The sequence below is a fragment of the Orbicella franksi genome, chromosome 1 (assembly GCF_964199315.1).
Source record: "Orbicella franksi chromosome 1, jaOrbFran1.1, whole genome shotgun sequence".
Taxonomy (NCBI): domain Eukaryota; kingdom Metazoa; phylum Cnidaria; class Anthozoa; order Scleractinia; family Merulinidae; genus Orbicella; species Orbicella franksi.
The window spans coordinates 18,480,884-18,494,846 of record NC_138145.1 but is presented as its reverse complement, the minus strand read 5'-3'; the positions used below and the strand labels follow the sequence as shown (position 1 = coordinate 18,494,846).

Below are 13,963 nucleotides of genomic sequence, written 5' to 3'. Positions count from 1 at the left end.
CTCCAAAGGAGTAGGAGTAGACTTTATTAAAGTGTCAATAGTATTAAGCTTAAAAAAAACTAATTGGGGACACTATTTGGTGCCATAAACGTAACAACAAAATTACGGACCAATGTTCGCGATGAGGACCAAAAAAGTTTAAATAAACGTCTAGGCTATAACATCTTGAGCACCGGCGATGACCAAGCAATATGCTGCGTACGTTAAAATTCCAAAGAGCAAAAACGCTGTCACTGCACCCAGACGTTCTCGCTCCTGATGAGTTCGTTTCAGCCCGTCATCGTCGCTATGCTCCAATACTCCTGTGTTAAGGCCATCTCACGGCGTTTGTCTTATCACGAAAGAAACGGGTCGCTTCAGTGACAACTCCAAACACACAATGAGATAACAGAACTTAATTATTCGTTTTCACTGGCTACATAAGCAAAGGCACAAGAAGAAGAATGCTTCACCGGCAACCTCTCTGCCTAGAATAAGTCTTTCCAGCCGACTGGGTTCGTCGAGTTACTTATGGACCCTTTACATAAATGGCTCCTTTACTTGAATAACAATACTTATACATCCTAAGGCCCGCGGCGGGGGTGGTTCAATGAATTGACAGCTCAAACGAAACCATGACCTTTTCCATTCTTTTGGGAATTCTCTGCATAAACGCATTACATGTTATTTATTCTTGCCGTGAACGTTACTTTGTGATTGCCTGCTCTTTCACGTTATGGATAAGCTAGTAACTGACTGGTTGAGAGATGTGGAAACACTGAAAGAAAATGATCAAGCCTTGCAAGTCACGAAAAGTGGCAATCACTCATGCGGCACCCTGGTTCACTAGAGGATTCTAGTGAACCAGGGTGAACCTGAATGATGTCAGCCACGTCAGTCGCAGCAACTAGTAATGATATCATTAATATGCAAGGCCAAGTGGTTTGCACGTGACGCCATAGCTTCCGCTAATACTGGTGCTACGCTTATGCTGATTGGTTGATTTTATGAACTAATTTTAATATGCCAAAATTAATATGTGGCTTGGTACCCGATACCTCTCGGATAAAATCACGATTGTCTTGCCATAACTGGTTTTTGTTTGATTTCAGTCTAAACGTTAGATGAATCTCGGTAACTGGGACCAGTTTTATCGACCGATGACATCGCACAAAACAAATCAGTTTTAACTCCAGCGTGGAGGCGCGGTGGCCTCGCGTTTAATGTGCTCGCCTCCGGATTGAGCGGTCCGGGTTCGAGCCCTGGCCGGGGACATTGTGTTGTGGTCTTGAGCAAGACACTTTACTCTCACAGTGCCGCTCTCCACCCAGGTGTATAAACGGGTACCGGCGAATTTAATGCTGGGAGCAAACTTGCGATGGACTAGCATCCCATTCATGAAGGAGTAGAAACTCCTAGTCGCTTCGTGCTACAGAAACCGGGATAAGCTCCGGCCTAATGGGCCACTTGGCTCGTATAATGAGACTTCACCATACCTCTAACTCCAACAAAAATTTTTAAATGTTTTACCATTCTACTCGACACTAACAACCTCCTCTTGTTTAAGTCAGAAACTTCCTGCCTTGCCGAACACTGGAGGGCCCTGCCATGTGATCCCAAAACCGGATCGAGCTAAATACTGAGTTCAAGGTTGTTACATATATTTTTGGGTTTGCTTTTAGTGTTTGTAAATTAAATTTTAATAGTCAAATAAATTTTGTAAACAGAACAGCTGTAGTCCCTATTGTTATTGCCTTTACCGACAGATGTCCTGTAACAGTATGAAATTTAAATTTCTAATGACTTCTCAAAAGAAAGAGTAGTCTACCTCTCTCGCTTCTCACAACATTAAATTAAACACGACGAAATTCATGTCATTTCCTAAGCAGGCCGGCTTTATTTTCAATCAAGATAATGACAGCTGTCTAGGAACAACATGAAATATCCATTTCCATTTACTTCTCAGTCCATTTACTAAAACACTAGAAACTTATTTCCAAAGTTAATTAGTTTTATTTTTAGCCAAGATGATAACGATAACTCTTGTTGACCAAAAACTACACCAAGACAATGAAAATTAAAATGTTTCAAGCAACAAAACCGCGGTTTGCTGTTTTTTTGCACTGAAAATCGTAGTAATAAAAAGTTCTTCTTCTACTTTGTAACCAATTTTTTGCAAAGTTCCAATTATCACAAAATCATAAATTACAGAGCTATTGGATTTTCATTTATCTGAGCCTATAGGTGCGATACTCTTTTCTATGTTTTTCGATTTTCTATATTAAAAAAAAGTATATTAAATTTCTACTTATGTAAGAATTCTTGTTTTGGGCAGGTGTTCGATGACGATCGTAATATATCAGCGCACTGCTGAAGGTAACTCTAGCATACAGTTCCTGTTTGTCTATAGTCGACAGGAGCAGAAAAAAAAGCAAAGAACACTTGTGCAATTTATGGAAACACTAGAAAATTTTAACCATGAATCATGATTTCGAAAAATCATTGTGTCTAGGAAGTGGTATAGCCTTTGCTTTTCTTTTACTTTTTATCTCAGTTTCCAATGGCTTTATCATGGTGGTGTTGTACAGAAATCCTTTGCGCTGTTTCCGAAAATCTTTCTCGATGTTCCTGATGTTTATAACTGCAGTCGATCTGTACATTGGTACCGTGGTATGCTCTGGAGAAGCAGTGATGCGACTTCTATGTACGTCAGGAGACGGTCAAATTCCACAAGAAGGAGACGTCGTTAAAATACTGGGATACTTTGGAATTAACAGTTCCATTCTCTTGGCGACTGCCATGTCAGTTGACAGACTCATTGCAATTGTCTGGCCTCATTTCTATCGCCGCAAAATCAGCCCAAGAAATGTCGTGCTATTCAACGCAGTCATTTGTGTCTGCTCCTCGATTTTTGCCTCACTTCAGTTTGCTGGAGTTGCAATGGATGTTTACCGTATAATAGATGTTCATTTGCATACCACCTTTCCTCTTACGACAACTAATGTAGCCTACTTAGCGATATTTTTCTTTTTGAGAAAAAGAGGGCGAGTTGTATTGCAAAAACAAACGATATCGGCCAGGAACTCAACGCTACGCGATATTCAACGAATGAAAAATGCACAAATAGAGAGAAAGATCGCCGCAACTTCTTTCCTCATTTTACTTCTACTAACAGTTTCTCTTCTCCCGTATTTTGTTATAACTCTTCTTTATGAGAAATGCAATGACTGTGACGAACGAAGATGGTTTTTCGCGTTCAAAGAATCGTCCATAGTGTTCTTGTTTGTAAATTCAACTGTGAATCCTTTCTTGACAACTTTTCGTATCAACGAACTGAAACACTCCGTAAAAATTGTACTGGGATTAAATCGACGGAATAAAGATCAGGGATGGAAACTGCCAACTACAAACTTTGGCACACTCAATCCATGAAAATGAGTCAATCAAGACCCAGTGCACTACCAACGAGTGTCACATTGAATAGTCAGCGGAGAGTGTTTCATGTCGGCAACGACTAGAGGCTGCAACGGACGTCTACACCTTCGCTTATGCGGAAAAAAAAACAAAAACTGTCTTTTAGATTCAGTTCGGCTTTTCTTTATTAGCGACGTCTTCCATAGATGTAGTAGTGATAAGTGTCTCTGGTGGACAATGTCTCTTGAGCGTGGAGCATCTCGTTTTCAACATGAATGCATTTTATTAAACACATACAACATTTACATGACCACAATTTAAGTTCGCCACGAGCCAGAGCTAACCGGAAGCTGAAAAATTCGCCAGGTCCGGTTGCTATGGGGTGATGTCATTTATCTGTTAGGTTGCTGTCATCGCAAGACTTTTGCGGTTCTATTGTGGTTAGCGATAATTGCTTTCAGTGAGAGTAATTGTGTACAAAAGCAACCTGGTTATTTTCAGATATGATCTGGCCACATAATTGATATTTTATAGTAAATTTTCATAACGCGGGAATATTGCGCGGTCAGATATGAAAAAAAAGACTTCGACTTCGAATGAACCCGTCATCGGTCGTTGAAAACGGATACAAAACGAGATGTGCCTCTGAGTTAGAAGATATGGTGTCTCTCTGACGCATTTGTGCGAAATTGAGCCAGTTTCCAATCGAATTTGCCTTGAGGAGTTAAAGAAGGCGCGTGGGTTTTCTTTTCACGGGAAGAGAAACAAAGGAGCTGCCCTGACTATACATTTGGATTGGTTTTCGCTTAAACCATAAAACAGCTGTTGAAAACCAAACGAAACCGCCAGGCACGATTGATTTATACATGAATTCATTCACCCAAGAACGACGGAGAGAACCAGAAAGTGTTTTCAGCTTGCGCTGCCCGTGACCAACCTCCCAGAGCATCGAATCAAGACAACAGCTTCAAAACTCAACAAGTCAAATGCACCAAGTTAAGTCTTCCGATTAATATTTTATTTATATCATAACTTACACCCATTGTCATGCTTTTAGATTGTGTGGGGACTAGATAGCTACTAAAATGTTAAATGACTATTTTCATCCGTGGGTTAGACCCTGGACTGAAGTCCATGGTACACCAGTTTTCTGAAAGACGAATCCAGATATATAGTAAAATCACCATGTAGCCACATATAAATCCGCTCTGGTTTTCCCACGCAAACGTCTTCGCAGTATTTCTACGTTACCGAGTGCTACAGGATATTTTACAAAAACCACATATTTTTCAGTAATGCGTGACACTATAGGAAACAAAAACAACAACAAAATCGTCATTTTTCCCTCGCTCGTTCATATCACACGAACATGTTACATATCCTTTTCTGGTTCACCCAGGCTGAAGTCCATGCAATACAGTTGCTGAGCGCTTCGGGATATGTAACAAAATATATCGTCATAGATTTTTCCGTCGTGCATGACATTATAGGAACATGTTACATATCCTTTCTGGTTCATCCAGGCTGAAGTCCATGTAATACAGTTGCTGGGTGCTTCGGGATATGTAACAAAATCGCCATAGTTATTTTCCCGTTGTGCGTGACATCCTAGGAACATGTTACATATCCTTTCTGGTTCATCCAGGCTGAAGTCCATGCAATACCGTTGCTGAGTACTTCAGGATATGTAAAAAAATCGTTATAGTTATTTTTTCCGTCGTGCGTGACATTATAGGAAAATGTTACACACCCGTTTCTGGTTCACCCAGGCTGAAGTCCATGCAATACCGTTGCTGAGTACTTCGGGATATGTAACAAAATCGTCATAGTGATTTTTCCGTCGTGCATGACATTATAGGAACATGTTACATATCCTTTCTGGTTCATCCAGGCTGAAGTCCATGTAATACAGTTGCTGGGTGCTTCGGGATATGTAACAAAATCGCCATAGTTATTTTCCCGTTGTGCGTGACATTATAGGAACATGTTACATATCGTTTCTGGTTCATCCAGGCTGAAGTCCATGCAATACCGTTGCTGAGTACTTCAGGATATGTAAAAAAATCGTTATAGTTATTTTTTCCGTCGTGCGTGACATTATAGGAACATGTTACATATCCTTTCTGGTTCATCCAGGCTGAAGTCCATGCAATACAGTTGCTGAGCGCTTCGGGATATGTAACAAAATCGCCATAGTTATTTTTCCGTCGTGCGTGGCATTAGAGGAACATGTTACATATCCTTTCTGGTTCACCCAGGCTGAAGTCCATGCAATACAGTTGCTGAGTACTTCGGGATATGTAACAAAATCGCCACAGTTATTTTTCCGTTGTGCGTGACATTATAGGAACATGTTACATATCCTTTCTGGTTCATCCAGGCTGAAGTCCATGCAATACCGTTGCTGAGTGCTTCGGGATATGTAACAAAATCGTCATAGTTATTTTTTCCGTCGTGCGTGACATTATAGGAACATGTTACATATCCTTTCTGGTTCATTCAGGCTGAAGTCCACGCAATACAGTTGCTGAGCGCTTCGGAATATGTAACCAAATCGTCATAGTGATTTTACCGTCGTGCGTGACATTATAGGAACATGTTACTTATCCTTTTCTGGTTCATCCAGGCTGAAGTCCATGCAATACAGTTGCTGAGTGCTTCGGGATATGTAACAAAATCGTGATAGTGATTTTTTCGTCGTGCTGTTTCCAGAATCGCTCGGCATTTCTTGTAAAGAATTACATCATGCACTCGAGATTTCTATCGCTCTTGAGAGCTTTGACATAATTTTTGAGATAATTTCCTGACTGCCCACAACATTAACTGATTTTCAAAGTGTCGGTGCACATGATCTTCGAATTCGAATACTAGAAAATTCAGATTATTTTTGGAATCGCTAAGCAACAAACATGTATACAGAGAATACCCTAAACAGGTTTCAATTAGGCTTTCCGCGGAAAATCTGAGAACATTTCTGACTCTCGGGCATTTCTGGGCTGCTGGGCATAGTCACTTCGCTTACTGAATAACAGTGATAACTGAGATTAGCGAAAACGTTTCATCTATACGTGCTCCGTAGCTTTACAAGAGTAAGAAATGTATCAAAAAGTCTAAGTTTTAAATTGGCGTTTGCGTCCCAACCTAGAAAACACATTGTTTCAACGCTATTTTTTCTTTTAATCCAAATGCTTCACGTCAGTCGCGCGATTTCCCGAATCGCCGAGTATTAAAATGTTTTGTATCTTTCTGACACGATGGAATTGTCTTACAGTAAATATAATTTCACACTTTAGGATTATGACACATTCGTGCAAAACTTGACGCGTTTTGTGGAACATAAACGATCACCGACAGGGATATGATTACACTGGAATGTTGTAAGCCACTGGATATCCCGTGGACATGTAGGACTAAAAGTTCTACATCTCCACGGGATCCCAGGTCTGTTTTTTGGTTGCTAAGAACGTCTGGCTCGTTATGGTGAATCACTTAAAACACTTTACATTACATCGCCACGTTACATACATTACTTCCCGTGTAACAAACTAGTTATGCCACTAGGCATTTCCTTAGGTCTAAAGTTTGCATATGACCGTTTAGAAAAATAATGTAGATATAATAACAGTTGCTGGCTGGACTAGAGAAGCTAAAAAGAATAAAAAAGATTACATATCTTTCAATCAAGTGATACGCAAGTGGAGCATCTTGTTCAAATGGGACATCAGTTGTTTTAAACAACTGTTTGGGCTATGAAATGAACTTATTTTCTCCAGAACATTTCCGTTGAGATCGTTCGAGAGAGAACTATTGTGGTTAGTGGATATTCAGTTACTAAATTTACGAGATCACGAAATGTAAGATTACGAAAACTCAGTCTAAACACCGAAGAAATCCCTGATCATATAAGAATAGCTAATAGAATCTTCGCACAACCAAATTTTAATTTTTGAAGAGGCTAACCTCTCAAGCATTTTCTATTTCGTGAAATTTGAATTTCGATTTGTGTTGAATTCATATCAATAATAACAAGACTTTTGACCGCTCTCCAAACTTAATTCATAAAATATGACAAGTCTTAAAATTATTTTTTGCGTTTTTTGGCTGAAATGCAAACCAAGAACAAACATATATTGTTGGTGGAGGACTGGGGAAGAGAATTGTATGTCAACCAGTATGGCTTCAGTTGTCCTAATTAAAGTGATTACGTTTTTCTTATTTTTTTTTTCTCGGTAGTTTGAGTTAACGTGTAATCTTCAACTCTTATAAACCTCCGAATCTTCCGGGGGTGGTTTACAACAAACTGTAATAATCGTGATTCAGTCTGTCAGTATCGCGATTTCAAAGTGATTACTTTATTTGCCTCTCTGTCAAAAATTGCCTTCGAATTCAAACTTGGCCAAAAAGATCTTGTTCTTAAAGCCGATGAGGAGCACAACAATGTTATTCTTAGCCATTCGTATCACTTAGGAACAACTTTTCGCATTGCATGTTTACCCCTTTCAAGTGTGAGCTTTCTCGACTAGGAGAAATAACTTTTCTTAATAATCACAACACGAAGTTTGATTGGTTTACCAAATAGTGAAATGCAAATGTGCTGATTCGAAAGCAATTAAAACTTCATCAATAATTCGTTCGCGCGCCTCTTCCAGTTTGTACCAAAAATACTTTTTTCTCGTTCGAACTTTACCTTCGATGACTTAAACCTTCATTCTAACAAAACCTACCAGGACAAATTAAGAAGATATCAGCCAGCAGAATAGATCAGTCTAGCTCTCCTTGTTTGAGTTTCCTTCTTTATGGCTTTTTGAAAACCAGCATGTGAAAGCCAGCTGTCGTCTCTACTGAAAGAAAACCCTGAGAGAAGTTGTTCTACCAAAAACGAGATCGCAGAATGTGAAATTTTGAAGCAAACGGACTTGTACTTCGTGCTCTTAGCAAAGAATTGTTCGGGTTACAAACGCGCGTTCACCGTTACTCGAGTATGAACTGACCAAATATTGAAATGGCCACAGATAACAGGACTGCATTGACGCCAATCAACAATGGTGGCTTCAAACCGAACCAAGAGGAACGTGAGCGGCTGCGCACAGTCACAGCGTTTTTTATCTTTGGAAGTTTGATTTACGCGACATATTCCTTAGTCATCGCTGGTGCTCAAGATATACTAGCAGGAACATTTATTCAAACTTCTATGGTTCTCGTCGCGGACATCGGGCCGTATTTTCTTGTCACGTTAATCGCGCCTTACTTCATGCAAAAGATTCCGTATTTTGCCCGCATCATGACAGTTTTCCTATGTGGAATCGGCGGTTTTCTCATGCTCTCGTTTTCTAAACAAGTTCATTGGAAATTAATTGGCGTCGGGATAGCTTCGTTTGGTTACGGCGTCGGTGAAGTGACTTTTCTCGCTCTCACCTCGTTTTATCACGAGGTCACAGTAAGCGCTTATTCAGCAGGCACTGGGGCGGGGTTTGTGATAGCACCCTTATATTACACAGGTAACTTTGTGTTTATTTGTTATTCAGTTGTAATGTTACAGTCTGTGTGGTAAAATACTCAGTGAAATTTGTTATTCCTTTTAACGCCATACCACAGAGAATATATTTACTATCAATTTAAAATTCACATTTCTCTTGATTAATATTTTATTTCACACTTCCGGGAACTGAAGAATAGCACAGTCAAACCGAGCAGCTGTTGCCTGTATTCCAAGACTGATCAACAGCCAAATTCTCCGTATAATATTATTCCATGTCAAGTACATGAGTGATGAGAATATGTAGCTCTTACTGCAAATCACATTCTCATAAATAAAATTAAAATGCATGACGATCGGCGCAATTAATAATATAAGAAAAGTAGTTAAAAGCAGAAAACAATTGACTTCCTCTGCGGTTTGGTTTCCGGCAGTCCATTTCGATATTTTGCTACTCGTGTCTTTTTGTAGTTGTGTGACTAGGAGATCAAATTGTGACGAGAAACAAAAATAAAATATTGGAATAACACACGAATTATGATAATAATGTAAACAGGGGTGAGATTATTTAGCAAATATCTACGAGGTCAAGTATTTTTATGAGACCGACGCTCGAGCTCATAGAGAACGAAAGCAGCGTAATTGCTAGCGTAGTAGACACTGTAAAGAATAGCTGTCAGAAATAGAAAATTTAAGCATTTGGTAGCCCTAAAAAATAACTTTTCTTTCAAGGGTAAAGCGTGCATCATCGTACGTGACCTATCATTGAATAGTGAGTGATTTCAAGTCTGATGAATCAACCAATCAGATTCGACGTCGGTTTCCAGCAGAATACAAACTAAAAGGCAGCGTCCACACTACGCCGGAGGAATTTGAAAACGCAGCCTTATTTCTACGGTAAGGCCTACCGTCCACACTAATCCGTCGTCACGAAAACGCTCTTTAAACCGGAGGAATTTGAAAACGCCGGTCTTGCGTTTTAGCGTGGACGGAAAACATTTTGAAAACGGAGTTTTTTGAAAACGATGACGTCACGATCATCATGTGATTTCCCTGACCGAGGTTTCCTCAAACACAAATCCAAAAATCACCGGTTATTGTAGAAAGCTTTCAAATTTCACCGGCGTAGTGCGGACGGGGCCTGAGCGATCATCGCATAAGGGCCTGGTAACACTTACCAAGACCTTGATTGCCTTAAACGGAACATCCTTAGCTTATCTATCGGTCTCTGTATCTGCATCAGGCTCGATATTTTTATTTTCACTCCCATTATATATTCGATGTTCGGCAATATTCAAGTTCTATACCGATTTGAAAAGACGCTAATTGAAGTTTTTATTATTCTTGTTTTGTAGCCATGACAACATGGGCCTGTGTTTCACCAAATGCCACCATTTTAATCATGGCGGCCATGTTACTCCTGATTTTTGTTTGCTACTACGCCATGGACAAGAAGCATTTGGAGGCCAGTCCTCCAAGGGATGAGCATGCCGGAGTAGAGTACAGTGCGCTGGACACCACAGGTAAAAATTAAGGGTCATGATTAAATTGAAAGCCAACGGGCTATTTAGTGTGTTGCTTTGACCAAAAATGATTTTTTTTATTTAACTATGTCGTAGAAAATTTTGTTTTAAATCAGTCTTTCCTGACATGATGAGAACCTTAAATCTCATGACTTTTATCCCATGATTTGTTATAAGGTTAAGAGAAAATAAGATATAATCACCAGCAAAAGCTTTGACACGAACTCTGTTTAAAATAGCGTATGTCATTATACAATTGGAAAACATGAGCAACCTTCAACTGTCCTTTTTCATCGTTCCCTAGCTAGGCAGAGGAGATAGAGCCTGGGAACGAGTTTGTTTTCAATACTATTATTATTATTTTATTTCAATACTGTTGCGCTACTGACCGTCTTCTTGACTTGTATTTGTTGAATATATTTCTCAACAGATCGCGTAGAAACTCAAGAATCAACCGAGGAAAACAGCAAAGGTGATGGTGCCCTTTCTTGCCGGGAAAAGTTCATGGTCATTCGTCAGATGCTGCCTGGTCTGATACCGATTTATATCGCATGGTTCTCAGAATATATGATCATCCAATCAGTTATCACAACACTCGCATTTCCCAATGCGCCTTTCAGACCACGTGACCACTATCAGTACTACATCTTCGTTTTCCTGGGGGGTGAGGTGGTGGGAAGGTCATATCATGTGGCATTATCCTATATCAAACCAGAATGGGCAGAAAAAGCTAAATTCCCGTATCTTTGGGTTCTCTCCACAATAGAAGTCATGCATCTTCTGTTCTTCGTCCTAGCGGCCTGGTACCGATTTTTACCGAGTGTGTGGATCGTGTTGCTGCTGTCGTTCACCGGTGGAGTAACGATTGGCGTTTTCTTCGTCAACGCATTGGCCTTTTTCAGGGACAGATTCGAGGACCGTTACAAGGAGTTTGCCATGGGGTACATCGTGGTGGCCATGGGAGGGGGCACATTCACTGCCTCGCTGGTAGGCCTTGTCATTGAGCCCCTGTTGCGTAGGCACTGCATGCTTCTTCTGAATAGCGATGACTACTGTTTCACACGATCAAAGGCCAGAAAGCACATCATGTCGCACTGTCTCGGGAAACAGGATTAACTGAGCTAACTTTAACTTAAATCCTCCGTATTTCGCTTCCCTTCTGATTAAAACTTAGCCACGATCAGCTATTATATCGTGATTATTCCTCTGAAATTGAAGGCAGCAAAAAAAAAAAAACGAAAGTTTTCCTTCAAAACATTATTTTAAATCATTGTAAAAACTAGTTGTAAGCTTTTGGGTCTGACAGATTATGCGGGCATAATTATATCTGGAGCATCAGGCGTGTTGCCGGAATTGTTAATTTCAAAGTAAAAGTACTTGTAGGCAGCACGCAGCAACAACTAATAATCTTGTACAACTGAGTTTATTAATCGACCGGTTTCGTCTGCTGCTGAGACTTCGTCAGCATTAAAGTACAAGATACAAAGATGGAACTTATTTTATACTAAACCTTTGAAGCTCAAAGTACGCTTCTACTTTAGGGCGTGAACTACAAAACACCGACAAGAAATACGTGTAGGACATGACTGAAATCCTGCGCTAGAAAATGTGCAATGTAAGCGGGGCTCACAGATTTAACGGGCTAAGCGCTGTTCGCTATAGATAACGCTTGCGTACAAATACCCGTGTACATGTTAGCGCCACATTGATCCGGTGTTTATGTTTTTTTTTTGACAGCGAAAAAACTTTTTCCCATCGCTTCCCGCGATCGCGTTCCTCACTCGCTCCCAGCTTCCGCTCGCGTTTTCTTGCTCACTCCAAGTCTCCCAATCGCCCTTTGCGCTAAGATAAAAATAAAAAGAGCCTGTGGAGGAGGCAGCTGAAATGCAGCTGTTTGATATTGATATCTGACAGAGAATTGAGCGGGTATTATAATATGATGTCTACTGAAAGCTGATAGTGTAGATATTATGTGCACTATCAGCTTTCAGTGGATACTTTACTGCGCATTACTGGGACCATTAACGAGTTAGGAATAGATGTCAAGGTGAGCTTTTTAAAGTCTTTTTTTAGTCAATACAAATGTCCTTTAGTATCTAAATGACGCTGAGATAAAATCCCTAGTTCTGTTTACTGCTGTTTGAAAACCTTAGGAAGACACCCTGATCTCCTTTTTCCTTTCCTTTTTTCCCCGCGAAGAGATTATAAACGATAAAGAATTACGTGAAAACTATGGACTTCAATCAAAGATCCGGCGTCGATTTTTATAGACATTTGATACTATGGAATCGCGCAATTTTCGTCAGAAGAATTCTTGCAAGAGAAAGCTGGTTAAAGTAGCGTTCCGCTTTCGTCGAGGTTCTTGTGATAAGACGTTTTTAAAACAACACTCGTTTCACACGCAAATATGTCAGCTAAATTGTAACTAACTTCCTATACGCTACGAGGACCTTTGTTTTATTTCATGATTTTCCTTATTATGGTTTGTACCACGGTTCTTTCAAATAATAGATACAATAGGTTTTATTTTCAATTCATCTTTTAGCATTCTAAAAAAACATCATGAATGTGAAGGATCTGATCAAGTTCTCAACTTGCGTCAGAAGAATTAAGTGTTGTAACCCGCCACTGACTTCACCTAAATAAACTTCTGATATATTTTTGGATTTGTTTTTGAATTTAATTTTTTTTTTCGCTTTTCCGTTTTCTTCTATTTTTCATTGCTTTTGTGCATTTTATAGTAGTTTATCAAGGTCTAGAATGGATGTTTGCGGACCTTAAATTTAATTCAAAACGATCAAATCTCCCAAAACGAACGAAGGTGAAAAAAATCTCAATGCGATGTTGACCGTTTATGGTTCATTCTAATGTTTCCCAAGTGTCAAACTCGAATTTGTGACTGGACGTACTTTAGGAAAGGATCTCTTCATTCACGCCTATTGACTTCCTAAGAGCGAATCTTCGTCATATTCCGTAGTCTAAGCTTTCGAAATTGAATACTCTATCGTGGGTTTTGTCAAACCAAAGGAAAAGTGGGCATGACAAGAACACCTGCCAGTTACCTCACACAAACCACGTACGACATGCCCCGCAGCTCAAAACACGTCAAAAGGTCTTTGCATTTTGATAATAAATAGAAACCTCTTATTCCCCCGCATAGCAAGCATTGATGAAACCAATGGACGTTCACTTCCTGCTACAATATTAATACTATGAAAATAAAAGGACGATATTGATGTTTGTTTCCGATTTGCTCGCCTATTATGATGAAACTGAACTGGCTAAAAATTAGAGCTTTGCGCACTATTAAGTGGCAAAATTCAATTCAAGATTATATCTTCATTCTTCACAGGTTGGCATATTACCCTTCTACCATCTGTTTTACTCAGTTTATTTCTATGACAACAGACACCTCCTGATCAGGAACTTTTGCGCTAATTGCTCTCTTGATTGCCGCGTTTACTATAACAATAGCCACCATTGGAGTTATTACGTGTCAGCATTGAGGTCTTAATACTATTAAACGAATCACTGTGTCATTAAATGTCGCTTCTATGGCACCGGTTTGCTA

The 13,963-nt window shown here is 39.7% G+C and overlaps 2 protein-coding genes across 2 annotated transcripts; both read left to right on the top strand.

Annotated features, from left to right (window-relative positions):
* The first annotated feature begins 2,322 nt into the window (after positions 1–2,322).
* On the top strand, positions 2,323–4,571 carry LOC145483583 (uncharacterized). The gene has a single exon (XM_081462121.1). It carries the CDS (start codon positions 2,458–2,460, stop codon positions 3,409–3,411), a length of 954 nt encoding a protein of 317 aa, XP_081318247.1. The 5' UTR covers positions 2,323–2,457; the 3' UTR covers positions 3,412–4,571.
* Positions 4,572–5,701: 1,130 nt separating this feature from the next.
* LOC145494678 (uncharacterized) lies at positions 5,702–11,633 on the top strand. Its single transcript, XM_081474227.1, has 3 exons — positions 5,702–8,891; positions 10,225–10,392; positions 10,823–11,633. Exons 1-3 carry the CDS (start codon positions 8,396–8,398, stop codon positions 11,506–11,508), a joined length of 1,350 nt encoding a protein of 449 aa, XP_081330353.1. The 5' UTR covers positions 5,702–8,395; the 3' UTR covers positions 11,509–11,633.
* Positions 11,634–13,963: the final 2,330 nt, after the last annotated feature.

Excerpts from the sequence above, each read along its gene's own strand:
- LOC145483583 (XM_081462121.1), top strand. The coding sequence starts at position 2,458 with ATGAATCATGATTTCGAAAAATCATTGTGTCTAGGAAGTGGTATAGCC.
- LOC145494678 (XM_081474227.1), top strand. The coding sequence starts at position 8,396 with ATGGCCACAGATAACAGGACTGCATTGACGCCAATCAACAATGGTGGC. Across the intron at positions 8,892-10,224 it reads AGCACCCTTATATTACACAG|CCATGACAACATGGGCCTGT; the intron begins GTAACTTTGTGT and ends CTTGTTTTGTAG. Across the intron at positions 10,393-10,822 it reads CAGTGCGCTGGACACCACAG|ATCGCGTAGAAACTCAAGAA; the intron begins GTAAAAATTAAG and ends ATTTCTCAACAG.